This window comes from Nipponia nippon, unplaced genomic scaffold, assembly GCF_047370975.1.
Source record: "Nipponia nippon isolate SJK-2023a ecotype South Korea unplaced genomic scaffold, ASM4737097v1 scaffold_2, whole genome shotgun sequence".
In the NCBI taxonomy this organism is placed as follows: Eukaryota; Metazoa; Chordata; class Aves; order Pelecaniformes; family Threskiornithidae; genus Nipponia; species Nipponia nippon.
Genome location: NW_028262336.1, coordinates 376,199 through 387,646, shown reverse-complemented (window position 1 = coordinate 387,646; position 11,448 = coordinate 376,199). Strand labels below are relative to the sequence as shown.

Here is an 11,448-nt window from a genome sequence, read left to right as displayed (position 1 = left end):
TTCTTGTTCCTTGTATTTGTAGCAGGTATGTGAAAATAGGAATTCCTTGGTTGTTGCTGAAGTATTTCCACATATTGGCTTACTTACACAGTTTCTTATAGCTCTACAAAGGGCAGCAAATCCTAACTGTGCCATATGCAATATTGATAGATCCACTAGAACCATGGGGTACTAACATCATCCTATCATTGCTAGTCTGCTCCTAATTTTGTGTTGTTAGACATTGTGGTGTGAGGAACACATTTGGCCAGGTCATGCTTCATGCTTACATTGTTACTCATGGCCTAGGGACATAGGAGGGAAACAGCGTGTGAGGAGATCGTCTATCATATTTGTTAGGGCCAAGCTGGAATCAAGAGATTCCAGGAATCAGGTCAGTCAGAATCAGCCCAACTCAGAAACAAGAGAAGTCAAGACACACACCAGGAAAGGGCATCACTGGCAGTCAGGATAAAGACCCCATTTGCAGTAGAAGCCTGCAACAAGGAACAGGCAGAGCTAGAATAATGTCAGGAGCTAAAGGCAGGCCTTGAGATTGAGGGCTAGGAGCCAGAATCACTGTATGATTCAGGAGCTGTGGAAAGGGATATAAAGAGCTAAAAGTAGATACCATGTATGTGAGAAACCACATACACCAAAACTGTACAGACTTACAATCCATCCCTCAACTACTAGGCTTTATCAGGACCTTAGTTTTTGAAAAATTGTTTACAGCCTCCTGCTAGACTGAAAGACCAGCAGTGCTTAAGAGGTATGGCCATGATCTGCTAAAGAGACTTTGGTCCATACAATATTCTTACATATTTCATCCATCTTTCATCTCTGTAGTCTATTACCTTTGAAAATGACCTGTATCATGAATTAAAAGAAAACACTCTTTTGCAGTATTAAGACTTTATATCCATACAAGTGGGTAAAGGAAAACTACTGAGTCAGATTTACTGCAATCTGAAGCTATAATGAGAGCTATAATGAGCCCCCCATGATAATGCAGGGAGTCCACCTGAGATACTGGTTTACAGTTGTTTGAACTGCCCTGGCTGCTGCAGCTGTTGCCTTCATGGCTAGCTGACAACTCTCTCTCAACTTTCTGTCTGACCGTTATTCACTTCTTGCACCTTAGAGCTGCTGTCTGGATGGCAGTAGCACTGCTGCCCAGAAGAGGGAGGAATGTGTCACTGCTTGCTTGTCCTGCTGATACCAGTCTTCTAGGGCTTTTACTCCTTGGAGAGACAGTAGAAAGTATTCTCTGCTTGGGAGAACAGCCCAGGAAAATAGAGATTGTGTTTGTCTATCATAGTCACTTAACACTTCAGTGTCTAAATATCTTTCTCAACTTTGAGTGGAGTTACCTCTAAACCAGGAGTTTCAAAGAGATGACTCAGCCCTATTGCTTTACACACTTTTCTCCCTTACCTACTGATTCTGCGTAAGTGCAGGCACCCTGAACAGAATCCTTTTCCACTACAGCAAGAATAAGAATGAAGGGACATTTCTGTTGATTCAAGATGCAAGGACAGTAGGACAAGCTTTTAGGGAAAGAAGATTAAAAACTAGGAGTTGTGGGGTTTTTTTTGGTTGGTTTTTTTTTTTTTTTTGTCTTTTCTTTCTTTCTCCCATTTAGCTTTCAGCTTCTTCACAAGAAGAAGGATGTCTCCTCTCTTCCTTTTGATATTTTGTCTTCTGCTTTGCAGACACCCCCCCAACCCTGATGATGTTTTTCTATATCAAAAACTAGTTTTTGTTAAACAGAAATTTTCATCCCTTTCCTAAATAAGCTTTTCTGGAAGAAATGTGAAGAAGCAGTGAGAGATTGTAGAACATTAAAGGAAAATCAAATATACAAAGTTTACAATTAATCTACATAAACTCTTCTTCCAACTTGTGAAGTAAAGTGACTTTGTTTGACTCCGAGAAGGTGGAGTCTATAATGATAATTTCTTTAATGGGATTTGCAGATGGTTGGAGTGGGAGGTGTGTCCTCCTCTGTACTACCTTCCCAGAGCACAGTGTCTTTTAGGGCAGGTTCCCACATGTTCACTCACCTAAAAGGTGTTTCGCCTGACATGTTCGGCTGTCTATTTCAAAATTGCTTAGATGTTGTTTTCCAGAGGAATTCAGAGATACATAAGGAGGATAATTATTTCTAAATTCTAGACTTCAGAAATGAAATACTAGAAGCCTAGGACATTGATGCTGTATGAATTCTTCAGTGCTGTATAGGGTCTTTGTGAGGGGTAAGGCTGCTGGCGAGCTACTTCTAAATCAGACACACCTTTGGGTTGGGCTATTTTGAAAACTAAATACTTGATGAGGCTCAAGGTATGGTCTGCTAGAGACAAGTGATTTTATTTTGTGTTTTTACATGTACTTTGATCAGCTGATGCAGCTGACGGACAGTCTCCTTTGGTAGTAACAGACTGGGGGCGGAGGAGTGGTGACCTGTAGTGAGCCTTCCCTGACTTTTTTCAAAGTGGGGATTGCTGGCTTTCAGGCAGCTAGGCAAGAGAGAAAAAGGGACGTGCTATGGGTGTACCTTTATTTGGGGATAGCAAGCCCTTCTATTTCCGGATGTGGAATGGACTAAGTCAGAAGTTGCAAGGCAAAAAATCCTGGGATAAACATCTGGATGAAATCTACTTACTCCAGCAGAAAAGGTACAGTGCATTTCAGCCTTCTTGTCTTCCCTTTCTTCTGCTGCCCTCTCCCTGTAGCTGATTCTCAACTCTTTTCCCTTAGGCTTTTCTGCCAGTAGATAAACTTTAAACAACCCTGGAGCACTTTTCTCTATCAGATTTCTTCTTTCAAGGTGGAATGCTTCTGGAGTTCCAATCTTATCTGCTTTCACAGGTGGGTTTACTAGGTCGAAATTGAATTACCCTGAGTGCAGGACTTCAGTCACAAATTAATAACGTATACTGCTGTCTTTCCTGCTTCATTGGTAAAGCTCACAAGAAAATGCATGAGGGTTTGTTTGTTTTTTTAAAATTATTATTAAGAGTATGTGTGACGTATATGCTGCAGTCAGCTGAAATGATGTGGTTTTTTTGCAAGGATTCTGCTTTGTCTCTCTCAAAGTTGCCCTTGCTGTGGGATGGAGTGGACTTAACGTTGTTCCACATGCTGGTGGTCAGTCCCTTCCTGGGTCAGACTGCTGTTTCTCGCCCCCATGGCCTGGGTGTCAACATGTACAGTGACCCCTCTTAGACCTTACATTGTCAAGAAGATTGCCTGTGTCTTCACATGTAAATACTGAATCAAGGCTGTTTGTAACTGCTGTGCAGGGTTGCTCCCTCCACACACAGAAAAGCAAGAGTATTCATGGAAATCCAGCTGACTCTGTTTTTCATTGTTCCTTGTCATTTCTGCATGCACAAACACTTTAGTATTCAAATAACAAATTGCTTCCAGTCCCTTGTAAAATTTGTTTTTTCATTCCTCACAAAACCCTGAACATCTCTGGGGACAAAAAAGTGGCTGTGTTGGACAAAATCTATCTATCCATCTGTACATATGTATGTATGTATACAGACATATATGTATAGAAATAAGTAGGATAGTATCTTAAGAGGGACAAATGTACATATCTGTCTTTAGGGAAAGAACTTATGTATATCATCATCTATCTTCTGATCAAATAACAAAAGCCTGTTCTATTTTACTTCAGAGCAGTAGCACTTAAATATACTTAAAACAGGAGGGACAGTGGGAACAATAGTGCTTCCATAGAATGTTGAAGTGTTTACATTTTGGTATGTTCATGAAAAGCATCACAGGTAACTGAAAAACTAGTTCTCAGCAGATTCTGTAATAGCCAAATGAATGTTTGCAAAAGAAAAGTCTAAATATATCAATATTTTTATAATTATAACATTATCTTCACATTTTTAAGTCATAGAGATGTGGAAGTGATCTCTGGAGGTCTCTATCTAACCTCTCACTTGAAGCTGGATTATTGCCAGCAACAGATCACGTTGCTTTGGCTTTGTCTAGCTCAGTCTTGAAAGCCTCCCAGGACAGAGATTCCACCATATCTTTAGGTACCTGTTACAGTGTTGTAGTAATCTCTTAGTGAAAAAGGTTTTTTTCCTAATGTGCAACCTAAATCTCCAAAATCATCATTTGATGGTGTAGCCCCTTGTTTTATTATCTGCTGTTCCCAAGGAGGGTTTGGTCCCTTTTTGTTGTTGTTGTTGGCCCCTTTCACATAGTCTGCTATTAGATTGCCATTCAACCTTCTCTTTGCTTGACAATCCTCATCAGTCATGTGCTGCAGGCCCATGAACATCCTGTGTGTTGCTACTGACAGAGGAAAATGGAAAAACTGTTAGGCATATAAACCCTTCTTCATAAACTTCTCTTAGATCACTACAGTGCAACCCTAGTGGTCCCCAAAACTACCATTTCTGTGTTTCTTTATAAACCTGCGTAACAACACATGTAGTGCATATGATGTCATTGCCTGTGAAATCAGAGTTGCATGGGGACACAGTTGTTCCCTTCCATTTTGGGTCTGTATGTTTCCCACAGCTTTCAACTAACATAAATTAGCCTTCTGCTATTTGGTCAGAAATTACATGGTGCCAATATCGGGATACTCTTTTGCTAATGAGGGACAGGACCGTTTCTCCCTCTTATCCTACTCTTTCCTTTCCTTTCTTGTCCTCAGAGATGCTCAGAGTTTGAGGAGAAAGAAAATGAACATTTTGCAGAGGACTGGAATCAGGTTTATTGCTTTCATATTCTTAGTTGTGTACAGACAGAAAAACACAACAGTAAAACTTTCTGTGGTGACTTGTGTATAGGAATTACTCTCATAAAACCTTGCTGTTGTGGAAAAACTGTTGTAAGCCAAGAGGGTTTTTAATTCATCCTGTCATTTTGTTGTGTGGAATTGCAGTGTTGTGGCTTCACCTTGAGTTCTTCGTAGTGTTAATGGTGCTGGAATACATACAGTAATAAGCAGCAATTAAATTCTACTATTATCTTGTTGAAAGCCTGTGGTAAATATGTTACTATTTAACTAGTATGCTCTGACTGTGTACAGAGAGAAGAACAATGCTTTTTCCTATCCTACAACTGGGGATGATAATACCTGAAAGCTAACTGTTCTGTAGTTCTCACCTTCACTGGAATTGCTGTTCATTCTCTTTCTTCCTGTGTAATAGTTCTTTGAATCTTTTTGGCGGTTGATCTCAGCATTATTCACAGTGAGAGTTTTCTTTGGCTTAATCCTGCACTGTCTAACATCTCTCAAAGGGATATCCAAGTTCAGGAAATGTGATACAATCTCCTAATATTAAAAAGGACTTTGAGTTTATTTTGCCTTACTCTGCTGTTTTCTTTCTGTTCAAGACTCTCCCTTTTAAACAGCCTGCAGCTCAGTTTGGAGTCCCAGGGACAGTAGTCATATCTCATATGTCCTTCTAGAATTACCTTTGGAAGTGAACTCTGGGATCTGCATAGCCTAGAACATATGAACATAAAAACCCAACATAGTTCATAATCACGGGGAACAAAGAGATAAATACTTATGAAAGTGCAGGCGTAATAGAGGTGAAGAGGAATCACGTGCCTGTCATAGTCTAATAGATCTTCCAGAAATTATGAGAGCCATTGCTTGATTTATTTTTTTTAGTCTGGCTTTCAGTGTAAGAGGTTCTAAGGAAATGTGAACAAAATCTCCCTAGCATGTAATTTTAGAAATTCCAACATAGGAGAATTGCACTGTTCATAAAAAATAACTAATAAATAAGTTAAAGCAAGTGAGTACATGGATCCAGGACAATTATGTTATATTTTTCTTTCTGCTATTGCCTGCCTCTATAACTTTGACTGACAAATAATCTATCTTCTGTGTGTCTCTTCTCTCTCACAGCTGCAGTTTAGGGATTAGTGGTATCACCTGGCCTTTGTGGGATGCTCTGAGGCTTAGTTATTCTAATGACAAGAAAACATTTAACTTGTGTAGTACATTTTAAAAAACAAACAAACAAACAAACAAACAAACAAACAAACAAACCAAACCAAAACATTTTTACACATTAATTAACTATAGAAATCTGTGCTATGAGAAATAATGCATTAGAGGTGCTTGGGACAATTTGCATAACTTGCAGAGAGCTGTGGTCATTCCAAACATTGCAATAAAAACTTTATATTCCCTTTAGCTGCCAATTATTTTGTGGCTCTTTAGTCTCACAGACATATTAGTGAAGTGCTTTGCTTACTCTGAAAAAAAACATGGCACAAATAAAAAGTAGCTCAGCCTAAAACTATTAAACCAAGGTGCTTAAGAGCTGTACAGGGACACAGAGAGCCTTCAGCTTCTAGACAAGTCTTTCTCAAGTGGTAGTGAATGAGAGATGTCACCATAGTTTTGCTGTTCATTTGTCTAAACAATATTACTGAGTTTTCAGTGCACAAATTAACATAGGACTGTCCTGTCTTAAAATCCACAATGCCTGTCAGTATTAATTGGTTCCTTTGCTCCCAAAGGTGACAGTGATATAAAGATGCTAGCTCCCAGTTCACCACTTCATTTGTAATATGTTTCAATAACCGTGCTTCTGAGTAGTCAAGATGAAAAGAAGAGCCTGTTGGAAACTCTGCTGCTGCATATAAAATAAAGTCAAAGGCACCACTGGCAGCATTTTTAGTCTTTTCTTATGCTGTTACACCTTCATCCTAATGGAAGTTTTGAGTCTAATGATGGAAAACAATCCTGCTTAATTTCAGAAGTGTAAAGGTCCTCCAGGACTCACATTTCCCCAACAATGCACAAACATACAAACATCTGACCTCCATGTCTGAGACATGACTTAGGCTCATAGGTTTAGGAAGCTATTTGCCTTCTTAAACTTGGCTATAGGTTTCCTTGTGAAGAAGTAAACATGAAATCTGTGCTCTGAAAAAAACCCACCCCAAATTAAAAAGCTGTTAGAGAAAAGTAATTAGGCACGGGGTGAGGAACACAACCTAGAATAAAACTGCAAGAAAATCCCTATTGAAGAGGGTTGGAAGTTTTGACACAGCATGAGGCTATGCTTCAGAGAACAAACTTGTTTTATGAATAACTCAGTGATAATAAATAATAACTAATGTCTGCTGAACTGTTTATCCAGTTCTAGCATGAGATTATTCTTAGGATGGTCTCAGATGCAGACATTGCCCTGCTGGAAGTGACTGAGCAAGATTTCTTAGTGTGACAGACAGCTAAATATCTGAAGGGATAAGACTTAGAGTCTATCAGTTTCTTGTCTAGTAGCATTGGCAATTAGTAACCAGTTTAATTTATTTCCAGAGAAGCTCTGTTTACTGTCAGCTGAAGGGCTTTCGACACACTCATACAAGAGGTTCCAGTTAATTCGCTGAGTCTTGCTGTCAGTGCTGAAGAAATTTGCTAACCCTGTCCCTGTCTTGATTGTCCAAGCCCCTGTTATCTGTCTCCTTTTCATTTTGTGCTATTACTTCCTAAGTCATTCTTTAGCATCTTGTCAGATGATTGCATTGATCCTCTTTCTGGCTGGTTAGCTTCCTCTGAGCGCTCCTCTGCTATCCTGAAGTCTTGCACACATTTACATAAACATACTAGTGGAAGGAAGGGAGAAGATGAATCTCCTTTGGCAATTTCATGATGGAGTGCTGAGCATGGCTATTCTGAGCAGCACAACAGGGAAAGAAAAGAAAGCTGAAATAATATCCTGCTGATGTATTTGTAGCTCAGTTAGAAAGAATTGGTTTAGACCCTCAGTCACTGACATAGCTGTGGGAATAAAGCATGAAGCTAGCAGATGCCAAACTTAAACTAGAGCAAACAATAGGAAAATTCCATACAGTGAATGACTCAAGTAGTAGAATCTGAGAAGGGAAGGAAAGAGGAGAAAGAGATGCTCTATTGCACCTCTCAGCTCAGTCTTGAAAAAGAAGCTTCAGATTGTTTTTTGTCCAGACAGTTCACATATTTAACATATTTCCTTGTTTTAAAAGAATAACCCTATAAATCCAAATTCTTCTTTTTATAACAAAGTTAAGACTTATGGACTTGTCCTTGCATTCTTTATCTCTTCATACGTGTAAGGAGCAGGATGCACTCCAAAAGAAGTGCTTAAGAAGCTGTAAATCCCAAAGGGTATATATTACCAGCAGAAAGTGCTTGTGAAATCCTTAACCTTGTTTAAAACTATTTTACATGACTCCCTCAGTCAGAATCTGACCTGCATTCTATCTTCACTTTGTTGCACAATGGATTTTCGGGTGTTCCTGATTTTTGTCCTCACCTATATTGAAAAACAGCTCTCGGCTTCCTGACCATATCGTTGAAGCATCTGTTAAGAAAACTGACTGATAGTAATGCATGATCAAGGCTTACTAAGTGCCTCAACACAGCTACATTGCTTAGCTCAGTAAGGAGAACCCAGGAGCACTTCCAGGTGGATACTGTTGTGGTTTTCATTGCCCATCAGAACTACTGGTTAGCTATGGATCAGAACTACTGGATAGCTGTGCTTATCCTAAACTGATCCTATAAAGCAACATCAGTACTGCCTACTGTTACAAACCTAACTTAGCTGGCTAAATTAGGAGCTTAGTGTCCCTTGGCTCCACAGCCGATGAAGAGAATGATTTATAACAGAAGTTTAACTTGGATGTGCTGAATTATCTTCTCAGAGTGTCTAAATAGGTCTCTGCTGAATCATTCTCTGAACGCCACCCTCTCCATCCAGTGACATAATGGTACTTTACAGAAACTAAGTATCTACTGTAGGTAGCTCTATTAAGAGACTGTTAGAGATTTTACCTGCTCTGCTTTGACACACAGGAACTAGAGTTGTAAAATGTAAAATTCCTGCTGCGTTTGATTGATCAGGAAGAAAATTGATTAAATATGTAGAACTTAAAGAAATTAAAATGTTTTGAAGGTTCTAGATTCAAGTGACTGTTTTATTTTTTATATTAGTGAATTTGGGTCACCTAGTATTTGACATTTATAGGCTCAGCACTTTGCTGTAATGTATTAAAAATTAGTTGGTAATTATAATGGTATGTTTTAAATGAGAGTAAAATGTTCCCCCAATTATGTGACAGAAAATGAAATGAGAGTAAAAGCATATGGTATAAACATGTAAGTCATGGACCTTTGAGGCACCAGAGGCAGTGTGCCATTACATTTCCCAACGCTTCTGGGTTCTTCAACAGCTTGCTGTTTGGCCTGGGATCTCTGGTTCTTTAAGCCCAGTTGGAGGTTCCTAAAATAAGTAGAAAGGTTTGACAATTTTGCCCTAAATTTCTGAAAGCTGAGTATAGTAGTTATTAGGTGTCTCCCTCTTAGCAGGCTTGTAATTTAATTAGTTGTTTACAAGCGCTTTGGAGAATTTGTGAGAAAGGTATTGTGTTTGTGTCCTCCCACATTGTCTCTTGCCCAATCCTTCCTTCTCTCTGAGGTCATTTGAGGGATAAAGGCCTACCCAGTAAAGCATCAACATATTAATTGTAGCATTGTTTGTACTATTGGAGCCCTGCCTCCTTCCCACTTCCTGCCTCTGAAACTTACATTCTCCAGGAACAGAGAGTCTTTCTCAGCCAAAATAATGGCAGAGGTGGCAAGCTTGCTTCACTGATATTGAATCTCACAACTTTTGCCCAGAGTGCCTCTTTATTTTGTTCCTATTTGTCTGATCCTAGATGCAATGTTTGCATCGAATCATCTTGTAATTAGCAACTAATGCAACTGACGCACGAGTAAGCTGAAGAAGGAATACTTCTCAAAGCAGCAAGGCTGAGAGTTTGAAGGACACACAAAAATATCTGATGATGGCTCCCTGGTTTGTTCAGGATAGTTCTTTATATTCTGAATGTTTTTATTTCTCCTCTGTTCTTCAGTGTTTTTCTACTCTAGTTTCTAGTGACTTAGATAATGGGGTGCTGTTGGTGACAGGAAGTGCTCCTTTTATGGAATGATAAATATAATGTTCATTTATGCTTTTATTACTTGTAGCCCGTGCCCATTAATTTACACTTATTCAACCGATTCCTATTTGTCTGTGTAATTCTGATACTTCTCTTTGTTTTGCTTTATCCCCCAAGTTCTCTCAAGTGTATCAGTATCTTTCTGCTATAAAGGTGTGCAGAACTCACACATGTCAGGTGGATTAAATCCAGAGATAATGGCATATCAAATAATTTTTTTTTTGCTTCAAGATTCTGTTGTTTGTAAAAGAAAAATTTAAAGCAAGAAATGTATATTTCAGCCACAGAATTTATGTTGCCTGTTATCCTATGGTTTTATTGTTAAATTATCCTATACCTAATAAGCACAAATTATCCTATACCTAATAAGCACAAGTTCTGAGAAAACATTTTGTGCAATGGACCATTTATATTCTCTCTTTCTTTCTTTCTTTCTCTGATGTGGGTTTTCTTGTGGCTTGCAATAGAGTTATGTTCATAGATAATGCATTCTAACATCAGTGTTATGACTTAATGCAAAATACCTATTGATTTATACAGTATTTGCCCTATCAACTACATCCCTAAAATCTTGTAACTAAACAATACCAGAATGCAAGGAAGAAATCCGGAACATCACAAGGAGAAAGCATTGAATCTATCTCCAGGTATATGGTCTGACTAATGTATTTTTCCCACATGCTTTTTTTTTTGTGTGTGTGTGAGACTAATATCCAGTCTATTGACAGCTGTTAGATTGTAGTAAAAGGACAGACTGGGGCTGGTAGGAAAATGAGAGATGATGTTCTCCTTGTTCATATCAGCTTGAATTTGTCATTGTTCTACTGTGTTCCTTAGACTTACTCCACATCACACATTACAGCTTGACCTGAGCTATGCTAGATAATTAAGAACAAATTAAACATCTGCACTACAAGAAAGCAGAGGTGAGATAAAAGCACAAAATTTGCATCTGAACAGAGATTTAAAACTGAACTATTTGGAGAGAGGAATGTCTTTCTATTTCATATGGAAAATTCTTGAGATGTAGGCTGTTTCTTTGGGTTTGAGGGTCTTTCTTGGCCTTAAATATTTAGCTCCTGAACTTGGGCTACTTAGAATTCTTTATTTGTATAAAAACAAAAATCAAAAAACACACCCCAAAACACTTTTTATGAATTAAAAGATAAATCTGAAAATATTTGAGGATAACAGAAATATTTACACCAGATAAGTAGATTTTGTTCTATTTTTTGTGATTTTTGAGTGCCCAACTCATTATTTTGAACATTAGCAAAGCTTATTTGGATGCTGAGCAAGCAGGTATCGCAGGTAACTCTTTGCACCCTCCCTTCAGTTGCTTAGGCACATTGATAAGAACCCCGCCCGAGCCTTCTCCTCTCCAGGCTAAACAGTTCCAGCTCCCTCAGCCTTTCCTCAGATGAGAGATGCTCCAGTCCCATAATGATCTTTGTGGCCCTTCACTGAACTCTGTCAAGT

General features: G+C 38.7%; 1 protein-coding gene across 6 annotated transcripts in view; it reads left to right on the top strand.

Moving 5' to 3' along the window:
- The first annotated feature begins 298 nt into the window (after window positions 1–298).
- The window catches only part of LOC104018646 (transient receptor potential cation channel subfamily V member 6), a 32,699-nt gene continuing 21,549 nt past the window's right edge, over window positions 299–11,448 (top strand). For 2 of the 6 annotated variants that reach the window (XM_087758188.1, XM_087758186.1), the window contains exon 1: window positions 299–2,657. In XM_087758188.1, coding sequence (XP_087614314.1) covers window positions 2,527–2,657 — 131 coding nt within the window. In that variant the 5' untranslated portion in view covers window positions 299–2,526. Of the gene's footprint in view, window positions 2,658–2,739; window positions 2,851–11,448 lie in introns of all 6 variants that reach the window. The other 4 variants (XR_015704859.1, XM_009471804.2, XM_087758187.1 and 1 more) reach the window with 3 other exon arrangements.